General features: G+C 42.1%; 2 protein-coding genes across 2 annotated transcripts; one reads left to right on the forward strand and one right to left on the reverse strand.

The window, feature by feature from the left end:
• Positions 1-2834: 2834 nt before the first annotated feature.
• Positions 2835-8075, reverse strand: eif4eb (eukaryotic translation initiation factor 4eb). The gene is made up of 7 exons (XM_062522080.1): positions 7964-8075; positions 6785-6888; positions 6196-6291; positions 5965-6028; positions 5494-5607; positions 5014-5153; positions 2835-4293 (listed from the first exon to the last, which is right to left on the reverse strand). Exons 1-7 carry the CDS (start codon positions 7997-7999, stop codon positions 4179-4181), a joined length of 669 nt encoding a protein of 222 aa, XP_062378064.1. The 5' UTR covers positions 8000-8075; the 3' UTR covers positions 2835-4178.
• Positions 8076-8532: 457 nt separating this feature from the next.
• On the forward strand, positions 8533-11264 carry fam241a (family with sequence similarity 241 member A). The gene is made up of 2 exons (XM_062522081.1): positions 8533-8793; positions 9786-11264. The coding sequence occupies exons 1-2, from the start codon at positions 8671-8673 to the stop codon at positions 10068-10070; spliced, it is 408 nt and encodes a 135-aa protein (XP_062378065.1). The 5' UTR covers positions 8533-8670; the 3' UTR covers positions 10071-11264.
• Positions 11265-11440: the final 176 nt, after the last annotated feature.

Genomic DNA, 11440 nt, shown 5'->3' on the forward strand with positions numbered 1-11440 from the left:
GCTCTTGGGCCCGTCTCCTTGGGGGCCTAATTTCTGTTCATGCAGATCAAATTAAGGGGGCCGTCTTGGTTAAGGGCTCTGCCTGGTTTTCAGTTCCACGCTCCACCAACTCGGCTTAGAGCCTCTTCTGGCAGTGCTAACATGATGTGATGTAACTAGAAATGTAAGCAAAATTATACTTTTTATCTGCTCATTTTAAGGGGAAAGAGAATGACCCTCAGACTGTGCAGCAGTGCAGCTTCAGCAAAGCCGATTCTTTATGCATGTTCACTCAGGCCCATACACCACCCCAAAAAACTGTGAGGATTTAGGGATGAGGGCTACCCGTAGAGTTCAAAAGTCTTAAGATCGATGCTGCTGACAACTCAGGCCAGATGTGTGCCAGAGACAAGTAGGCCAGCTCATCTATATCGAGCAAGGTGGTAAAACAGCATGCCCAGCTAGACTCACTTTTTTAAAAATATGCTTATCAGCTTATCTGACCTTTCTGCACATTTCAGTCGCAGGCACGTACGAGAAATTAAGGGATGAAAAATGAGTGTTTAAAAACTTACTTGGCCAATGCCAAGGTGAATGAATTGTCGGCCAGGGAGGGAGAGTGACGAGTGCACCGGGCGAACTGCTGAGACCCATTTCAGTGGCGCCATGGCCGCAGGTAAGAAGCTGAGGCACTTAGAGCCTCCCCGCGGGGCAGCCGGAGCCCCGTGAGCGATGGCCTGATCCCCCCTCTCCATTCTGATCATCCGCCAGGAGCCCTAGACATTCCTCTGCATTAGTTCAGCTAACTGCGCCCGCTACCCCTGCAGACACGAAAGTGACATCCCCCAATTTCGTCTTCCACAAAGCGTTAAATGGGTGTGCGCTCCTCAAATAAATCTATGTAGCTGTCAAGCAAGACAAACAAGACCATATCTAATGACTGGTTAGAGGCAACAGCAGCTATTGATATGGCAAACAGCAATGGCTCCGAGACCACTGAGAAATACAGTTCTGTTTATTGACTCTGGCTGGGGGATAATTTCAGTTCTTGACACAACCATATACTTTCAACTTCAGGTGGCATGGGTGTGATGGTGGTGGTTAGAGGGCTTGTGAACACGGTTCAGCGGTATTTTTCCCCCTTAAGTTTTGTCAGACTGGGACATCATCTGCTGTTTACCAGCTGAGCCTCTGTCTTCGTCCCCCACTAGACACACACTCCCAACGTGGAGAAGCTCGCTCTGAATAAACAGATTAAACCTATAGGGGTTGTAGGGTGGAGGCTCCAAAGCCTTGGCATTTGTGAAATATATATATAATTTTAGCACTGATTGCCTGCCTGGCCTCTTGACTCAGGCTCATTTATTGAACCCGAAGGGATATGGAGCTTTTCTCCCCTTGCACTCTCAATGTCTCGACCAATCGATGACTGGTGGGGTCTGTATAATGGGGGTCAGTGCTGTGGGCTTAAGCGTTGTTTGTTTGGTTGCCGCGTCCCACCACCGCCCCTCAGCACATGCACATTTTATGGGCACTCCCGACACCCATCCATTCCGATTCTACATTCGCAGCCGGTGGACTTGGTGTGAGGCATGAGAATTGAGATCACTGACACCTGAAACCTCAAAGCAGAGCTTTAGATGCTGAAACCGAGTACAGAAAGAGTGGACGACTATACAGGGAATAATATACAGTCCCGCTAGAGCGATTACACACATGATGCAGTATCACCGGGAGACCCTTTAAAACGTAATATGTGTCCATATCCATTTGTCTCTTCCTTCAAAACCCCACAAAATACTGGACTTCTGAAGCTTACACGTTCAGTAACTATTGTCTTCAACAACCTTCAGCCCCCACCCTCTGATGTGGAGCCAGAGAGGGGTTTTGTTTTTCAGTAATGCTTACCCATATTGCTGTGGTTACATCTTCCTATAAAAGAATTTTAAAAGCTGTGGCTCTGGCCGACACAACCACACTGCTCAGATGCTGGTGTAAATTTCCATAAATACTGAAAGTTCCATAAATACTGTAACTGTAGCTTGCACACAGAAATAAATAAATGAATAAATACTGCCATTTTCAAAAGGACATCCTCAGACACGGCACAAACGGAGTTGCTCTGCCAATCTTACAGATGAGCGCTCTACACCGTGCAACAACATGAAAACATGAAGAGTGCCATTTCTGGTGGATGTTTGTACTCCACATGATGGACATCGAAAGCAATTACACTGATGTGTGCTGGCACATGGGCTAAACATGAGATTGCAATGATGAGCCCCACTTCTGTGGTCTAACCTCACTCTCTGTACTCCGCTCTAGTCTGCACTTGACCTGGACACGCACAAATTGTACACAAGTATTAAGAGCACACTCCGTAGGCATCTAGATAAGCCAACCAGGGGCACTCATGGGAGGTCTGATAGTCTCCGGAGTGCTCGTGAGGCATATAGGAAAGTCTCTCATGGAAGCAGACATGCTGGGAGCCCGTCATCAACACTTTCCAGATGTACAGCCTAACCTCACTGGAGTGATCACTGATGTGCCTTCACACGTTTTCAGTGGCATGTCACGGTGAAGAGGTAGAAAACAAATCCGCTGAGGCACCAGCCATTGTTTGCTCTTGATAAGGAGTATGTAAATGATTGATTGCTGATTACTTGCTAGTGGCTTTACAAATGCTTTGTCTTGGAAACTTGTGGAAAAAGAGTGGTACAATGAACAGTTCACTTATCGACTTCAAAACACAGTTTCTTTCAAGTATTGCTTTGACCACGGGATGGGGTGTTGGGAATTACTGCTGGGTTTTTGACGTAGAGTTTGCATGGTACTGTCAATTTTAGTGAAATAAATTGAAACTCTCAAAAACCTTTATTTCAAATACTGCTGTGCTCTGACTGAGTAGTCAAAGGCCAATCCCAATCAAAGTACAATTCATTCCATTAACAGCAATAGTTAATATTCGCATATTCAATTATCTTACAAATTCTCACAAGGAATGTAGTAGAGATCAAATCTGCATAGAATAATTCACAATATAAAAAACGCTTGTATTGAATTGCAAAAACCAAAGATTTAATTATGTTAATATGCCAAAAAAAGGCAATCATGAAGATCACATTGGCTTTGATTGCATGCATTCTAAAGGAAATGCAAAAAAGTTGAATTAACATCAAATGTCAAAATAAATTAAATATTGGGTGTAAAGGCATGGCCAGTGCCATGTGAAAACATCACAACAGAAATCCATATTGCATTTTTTATACAATTTCCTTATTTCTTTCAAACATTAAATAAATCAACATTGAGGTTTATTTTTTATAAGACCACATTGAATATTTTACACTTCCTTACACACGGACCACTCTTGCCTGATACCAGGTGCATTTTTTGGGGGACCATGAATGATTTAGTCTGTGTGCATTTCAGCTGAGGGTCAATTTCCACCGGAGAGGTGTGTAGTGCTTTAACATGCAAGACTGGCGACCCATATGCGCACTCTACGGGAAGCATCTGAACCCCAAGCATCATACACTTTTTTTTGCCAACACCTTGCATCTAATGAAACACTTTGCTGTGAAACTGTTCTGACGGCACAACGGTGTGAATGCTACTTGTGATTTTACTTTCAAATTTCAGACTGACTCCCTTCTGCTGAAGGGTCATTAGAGAATGAAGAAAATGTGTGACGTCTCCATGGTGACGTCTTTAGACTGGTGCAGAGGCACTTGCTAGAGAGCTCTCCGAAGCAGTGATGCTGGAGCGCCCTCTTGTGGGGAGAAATCCCAAAACAAATACTTACAAATAAAATAAAAAATAAAATAAAAAAACGTCAAAGGCACTGTTTGTGAATGTGTTTGCTGAATCTCTGTGTGTTTTTGTCAAAGTGTTCAGTAAGCTTAAGGAAGGCATGATGATGCAGTACAAATCTGAAGTTCAGCTTTTTACTGTAGCTTTGGTTTACTGTACACATGCGCCCATGTGTACAGTATGTTGCCGTGTAAATATGTGTTTCGGAATAGTCCGAGTCTGATAGCTTTGGTTTGTAGTGTGTGTGTGTGTGTGTGTATGAGTGTGTGTGTGTATGAGTGCGAGTGTCTGGATGTTCACTTGCGAGTTGGCATATCTGTGTGAGGAGATGGCGTGGCCTGAACAGTCCGACACGAGGACCAGGCATAGAGCAGGAGCGTCTGCCTTTAGACCACATACTTGTTCTTGGTAGTGGAGCCACTTTTAGTGGCCGTGTCAGTGTGGGACTGGAAGCCAATGGTCATCTTCTGAGGCAGTCCTAATCTCTCTTTATACACTCTCCTATTAGACAAACCACAGGGGAGGAAGCAGAGTATGAGTTTGCATGCATTGCTCTACACATTTGTCTCACTGTAATGTCATTTAACGGCTGGTAATATCTACAGCGAAAAGCATGTAAGTGATAATGTATTGTCTGCTGGTGATTATCGGACAATAAGTCCAGACAGGCCAAACAGCGTCGGGGTCTTGCTTCGCCCAAAATAGATTTATTTTCCAATAATGACCGGCGGACAAAATTACATTATCCCGCTTATTATACGGCTATTTGCCAAAAGAAGTAAAGAAACTTCACACAATGGGTCTTTCAAAATGATTCTGTTGTCATTTTGTGGCTTCCACTGACCAAACGAATAGTTTGCCACATAAACAGGTGTTGTGTGGCAACGTATTACTTGCTGACTTTCACTTTCATATCATTCTGCGAGTAGTTGGTTCGCTTACCTTGAATGACTCAAATCAGAAGCACAAAACCTGTTGCCATTTACAGCCATTATATATTTTGCAGCGGGCATGATAAAGATTTAACAAACCTCTGAATGTTAGAATGGCCCATTAATGTGAATGGAACTTTCTGCAGCACTCTAAAGAGCCATATAATAAGTCTGAATATGAGTATGTAAGTAATAGTAATGCATGTATGAGTTCACGGAATTGTATTTTCTATAGGACACTAGATTGCTGCATTGTATGCATATATGCTTGTGCGTATTTGTGTCTTACCCTATATGGGTGACAGCATCTCTGTTTTCAAAGTCTGTCGTCCAGACAGCTATTTTGTCTCCTTTAGTTCGGATATTGACCACAGCACCACAAACCTCATCACTGTAGTCATCAAAGGCCTCTCCGATCAAGCATAGCAGCTGAAGGTACACAGCAACAGAGAGGGAATAACAACATTATCTTAACCATTCGTACATGGTCTTCAACTTGTCGGTAACTTTGTACAATGAACTCTTTCGTTTTCATCAGAATCAATACTACATTCTACTTTTGACCTTGAAGAGCTGAAAACTTAGCTGGTGAGTTACAGTACACAGACGCACACCGGCTCATCCAGCATTTTGTTTTTGCTTGTATTTATTGTCAATTATGTGTTAATTTGTCTGTTTGTGTTGATGTCTGCATGAAAAGCGCTTTGGGTTGTTCTTTGTGCATGCAAAAATGCGCTACATAAATAAATGGGACTAGACTTGACCTCACCGTCTCAAGCCAGAAACGGTCTAATTCAACCCGTCTGTGTTGCTTGTTGAGAGTGAGAAGCCAACGGCCGCCCTTTTTGTTCCTGGCATCCTCCCACATGGGCTCAATGCCGTCCTGCAACGTGAAGAGTTACACACCACATTTAACCCACAAAGCCACAGTGACAACAACTGAAAGCATGCAAGCTCATTACGGAAGCAAAGGTGTGACCATTAACTTGGCCATGGCAACGAGACAGCCACAGCAGTGCCATCAGTAACTGGAAACAATGGCCTTTAATTATTGGGTGCTGAATTGTATTGTCACTGCTCATTATGTGGTGACAATATTTTTTATTTAATCTCTAAACTGGTCGTCTATGGCGTCACACCGTGATTATGATTTTCATGGACTGGACATTTTGAAAACGCATCACTCTGGTTATGTACATCAGGGATTACAAGAATGATATAGATATTAACTGACACCCACCTTGAACAGGCTGTAGTCACAGCCTGACATCAGATTGCTTGACAGCTGAATGTGATTGTACAATCTAAAATGACATAAGAAAATGGTTAATGTGGAAAGAATTAAACATGTCAAAAATACTGCACAATCAGAATTTAAAAAAAGCATAATAAATAAATAAATAATAAGTGTTAATTCTTTTATTATTGGTCCATCATTTATAGTATAACCGTATGAAGTTCAAAGTCTTACGCCCAAAAGTCTTCCACTGTGTCAAATTTTGAGATGAGCCGTAGGTTGGCTTGCCAAGTCTTGCTCTTGTCATTTTTGAAGAACCAAAGAGACCATCTGTGGAGGCAGACCAGCAACATTAGTCATCAGATGCCCACTGATTAATTTCTGGAATACTCCACAGGACAACTGGACTGATTCTGGATGTAAATCATCATAACATTTTATAGTGTAGTATTTTTCCATAGCATACTCCAGGTGCTTCGATTTCTGGCCAATGCAGAGATTAGCCCACCATCCCTGACTATACATATGATTAGCAAGAGATTGCTGCTTCATATCATACAAATAATGATAAATTTGTTAAAGGGGTGCATATCTATCAAAATGAACATTTGAAGCACAATATCTTGAATAAGCAATCTAATGTATTGCTGCAAGGGCAATAGATCATTATTAATAGTACATATATATGTACTCTATCAGAATAATGGGTTTGTCAACAGAGAAAAGAAGAGTCATGTTATAATGGGTCATTGGAGGAAATTCCAACTGTTTCTGCTGCTAGTTCCCACACGTGTGCGAATGCAGGCTATGCTACAGTGCTTACTTGTTCTGTAGAGGGTGTTTGATATAGCCTTCAGGATTTACAACCTCAAGACTCGTCTCCTCCGAATTTTCCTCTGAATGTTTGGTAGGGGATTGACTAAGTTCCTGTAAATAAGAAAATAACTCATTGATATTGATAGTACACAATCTATACCCATGCAATTAGGAGACCAATTCGGATTGTTTATAAATGTGTAGTTTGACATAACTTTGCAATTATAGAAGGATGTAAACATTTGAATCATTGTATTGTATTATAATATTTTTTATTATGCAGGACCCTTATGCCCTGCGGCCTGCGAGCCGTTTATGGAATTTCCAGCTGGGACTGCAAAGTAATTTGCTAAAGGCCAACGGGGTAAAAAGCTGGCCATCAAGAGGCATTGGGATATCAAGCCATAATTCAGATGGTAGACATTAATGAGGCAAAAGGACACGCTACCTGGAATGGTTAATACAGCGGCGGGTTTGTGTGGTAATAAAGAAAATCAATTTTAACTTCATTTCATATGGGGGAGTGGGGGCGGATTGTAGTTGGTGGGGGCTTGCTTGACGTTGACGATTTGGAACCATGTAGTTTCAAAACTTAGAAACTTGCCGTCCACCAAAAAGAAGTGTGCCGAGTTGTCATGAGCTAACGTTAGCTGACCAGGCACTCTGGGTCGACAGCTGTGAACACTCCCAACACCTGTGCAAGTCACTTTATGTACTTTCAGATAGAGGCAAGAAAGCCACATAGGGTTATGTTAGCCGAGTATCGCTAGGCTAATATTAACTTCAACGTTCGCCGTTTATCGTCAATTTGGCTAGCGTGCTAACGACTACACGTTGTGGTTGGTTATAAGATTGAGTATATCTAACGTGATTAATTAACAGCATGTTTGTTCGTTTTCTATATGCCAAACACGCATATCAGGCCTACATATGCCGTGGAGTTTCTGAAAACTAGTAAGCTAACGTTAATTTCGGAGACTCAAAAGCGTGTCAAGTCCACTCCCAACTTATCAGGTCAGAGGCAGACAGAGACCAATTTCAGACCACTTTAAGGGCCACGATAAACAGCAAAACGATATGAAATATCTACGTCTCTCTAATATGCCATTCGGCTCGACTTTAATTTTAAGTTGCCTAAATGCAGTTTTTTATGACCACTTTCTCGGGAATAGCTGTCGTTACTCACCGGCTCCGCAGTCGCCATCTTATGTGACTGATTCATAGGCCGCGTATGGAACGTACATGCCCATTGGATTGGACTACTACTAGCAGGACGGACATAGATATTCGTAACTAGATTGGTCAGCAGTGGACTTTCAATGGACTTTGCATATCTATATACACTTCTATTGCAGTACCTGTCAGTATTCTGCCTGGAGTACATTCACGAACTGAAACGTCATTGTAAAATTTTGTTACATTGTGGTCGTGAACCTCATCTGCTTCTTTGTTGAGATAATAATAAAGGCGCTTCATGTTGTGTATGTTAACTGGTTGATCATGATTATGAACCTGCTCAAGGAAAAAAATAAATGCTAACTTGTTAAGGTTTTTTTATAATACGGAAGATATTTATCATGCTTTCGGTGCAGATTATTATTATTTTTAATATATCATATATGCATATAGCAAAAACAAAAACAACAACAACAAAAAACATATTTATCCACCCCTTTCCCAGCAAAGTAAAACTAATCAGACCGAAGTCGGTGAACACATCACCACCCCAAATGCAAACGTTGGGAGGAGCCTAAAGGTGGCAGGGTAGTCACCAACGTGCAGGCCCGGAAGACTCTCCCCAAACATTTCCTTCCACCGCCCTAGCGTTGGGTACCTTCAACCTTTCGTAGAGGAGAACTTTCATGGAATAGTATTACAACTATTTGGTTTAAAATGTCGACCGAAACATCTACTGTGAATGATGTCCCAGAACTTCATCGTCGTATCGCAGAGTTGGATCGGAGGTATGAGTACCTCTACCCTGCTAACATGAATTCTCCCAGGCTAACGGAACAGGTATGTCAGGTCGGATTGGCTCTTCAGCAGCTGGTTTGCAGTGATTTTGACTAATGAATGTATGACTTGGATCTAGATCCAACAACGGTGAAATATATAGCTTTGTGGTGCCTTTGAATACGAATAACGTTAGTGCAACAAGCAAGTGTTTTGTTGCAGTTCAACGCATGTGGATAATGAAAACACTCTCGACCAGTTCTAAAGAGGCTTTGATTTGATACGACTGCATAAACGGGCACACCAGATTGTAAACATACAAAACCAACTGCCGTTGTACAGCATTAACAACCTCTAACAACTTCCGGGATCATTCAAAGGGCTTAGTCATAACATAATTTGCACGCATGGTTAATACTAGTGAATGTACAATAACGTTACGATAAATCGACTGAAGCTACCCCTTCTCTGAATGTGACGAACCCGGAGCATCTGATCGTAGCCGCCAGTTCCAATTGAAATGTACTTGATGTCTGTCAAGATTATATATTTTTTGTAGTTGACGTCGTTACTGTTTTGAATCGTTCAGTGTGCGGGGTCTGGAAGTGTAACTTAATTCCCTCCAGAGAAGCCCGTGCTCAGCCTCTGTATTTATGGCAATGACCAGAGCAGATGTATGCTGGTGGCACTGACACTCGCGCGCATTGCAAGGATAAGCAGCTCACATAATCAGAATACATAGTATCGGATACATCGTCCCTCAGAGGTTTTCCTGACCTAAACAGCCCTAGGCAACAACACGTGCGTCTTATTTTGGCTCAACCACTCCAGGCGTTGATAGTCTGCCATATAGTTTGTTTAAGAAATTATTGCCAAGAGTAAAGAAGTCAACAAGTTTTGGTTTGTTGTATGGTGGAAGGCCGAAGAATATTGACCCATTGTACCAATCCGATTAAATATGTTGCCCTGCTATGTGCACCAATTGTAATGGGTGAGGGAACTCTACTATGCCAACCTAATTCACGTTCTTTTCACTCTTTCCATATGGCGACTAGCGGGTCAGGCCGCGACCCCGTGCCGCGCCCAGACCACAGGCTGAAAGAGCGCCTGTTCCAGAACCAGCGGCGGCGGAAGTGGACGATTGTGAGCGCTTGGGGACGTTCTTCGGTGAGGTGAACAAGTGCCTGCGACAGATAGGATTCACGCAGTTGTACTTCGGGGAGAAGATCGTGGAGCCAGTGGTGTACCTACTCTTTTGGGCATTGATCTGGTTTCTGGGTATCCAGGCGCTAGGCCTGGTCGGAACCCTGTGCATTGTCATCATCTACATGCAGAAGTGAAAACCTACAATCACCCACAACTCAGACTGGGCAAAACGTGAGGAAAATATGAAGAAAATGTATACGTTTGCAGTGTGCCTCCCTCACTGTGTGTGTGTGTGTGTGTGTGTGTGTGTGTGAGAGAGAGAGAGAGAGAGAGAGAGAGTGTGTGTGTGTGAGAGAGACCTATCGAGTGTGAGCATGGAAGAGGCACATGCCTACATATCAAATTGTCTACCCAATAGCTCGTAAAATACAGAGTAGAGATAATGCTTTCTAACGGGTTTTTCTACCTGGAGTTTTTTAAAAAACGTGCAGTCATTTGTGTACTATCTGAGATACATTCAGGGAGAAGCTCCTTTACATGGATGCATGTGTAGTAAACGGTGGAGGAGCGTTATGCATATTTATGACTAGCATGAATGTTTATGCAGTACATTGCACTCAATGTTCAAAAACAAGCAAATCTTATTGAAACACGAATGCTGTCACTATGAGCTTTATTGTTGCTTGCTTCGTTCCCCAAATCATTCCTGCAGTCTTCCTGTATTGTCACCAACAGGGGGTGATGTTTCCCCGGTTCTGCATATAGTAGGGATACACAAGCTGCAATTGGTTCTTACCCGCGTCGGTCGTTCATAAACATTATTTACTTGAATGCATGCTTGCCCTTCAATGAGCACTGCATGTAAATATGAATGGGTAGTTGAATGGTGAAAGTGTTGGGTGTAATACTGTGAGATTACGAACCCTTCCAGTAGGATGGCTTTTCCAGTTTTCTAACATTTTTTTTTTGGTGGAGGATTTAACTTATTGCAGGATACTACACTGTGTACACTATCCAGGTCTTTAGAGATCTATCTAAATACTGTTAAAACAGTGTATGCTGTTAAATAAGTGTTTATTAAAATGAAATATTAAGACATACCGGATATGATGGTGTAAACTTAATGTATTCTTTATCACTGGAATGAATGAAGTTTTGATCACATACCGTAATTCCCAACTATTAGCTGAGGTTTCTACATTGATTTTGCAAAATTTCTTTAGCTATGAGGGAAATACCCAGGGACAGTTAATATGGTATTAATATGGTTTTCTTTTCTTAACTTGCATAAAACACTGTCCTGCGGTTTGTACACAGTGCAGCTAACACACAGGAAATTGCTGTAGGTATAGGGAGTGATTAACTGTTCTTAGTTCTTCTTCTTTTTTTTTTTTTTTTAACAAAAAAATGATTGTGAGTGTGCCAGGATTAATTTAAGTATGACGGCAAGCTGCTTTCTGTTTACTACTCTCATTGGTTTGAACAATAATGCATTAATTAAGCACAGACATTGTGGTACAAGTGAGGCCAGAAAGTAATGATTTCTTCTGTGTAGCATTGGTGC

The sequence above is a fragment of the Sardina pilchardus genome, chromosome 20 (assembly GCF_963854185.1).
Source record: "Sardina pilchardus chromosome 20, fSarPil1.1, whole genome shotgun sequence".
Lineage (NCBI taxonomy): Eukaryota > Metazoa > Chordata > Actinopteri > Clupeiformes > Clupeidae > Sardina > Sardina pilchardus.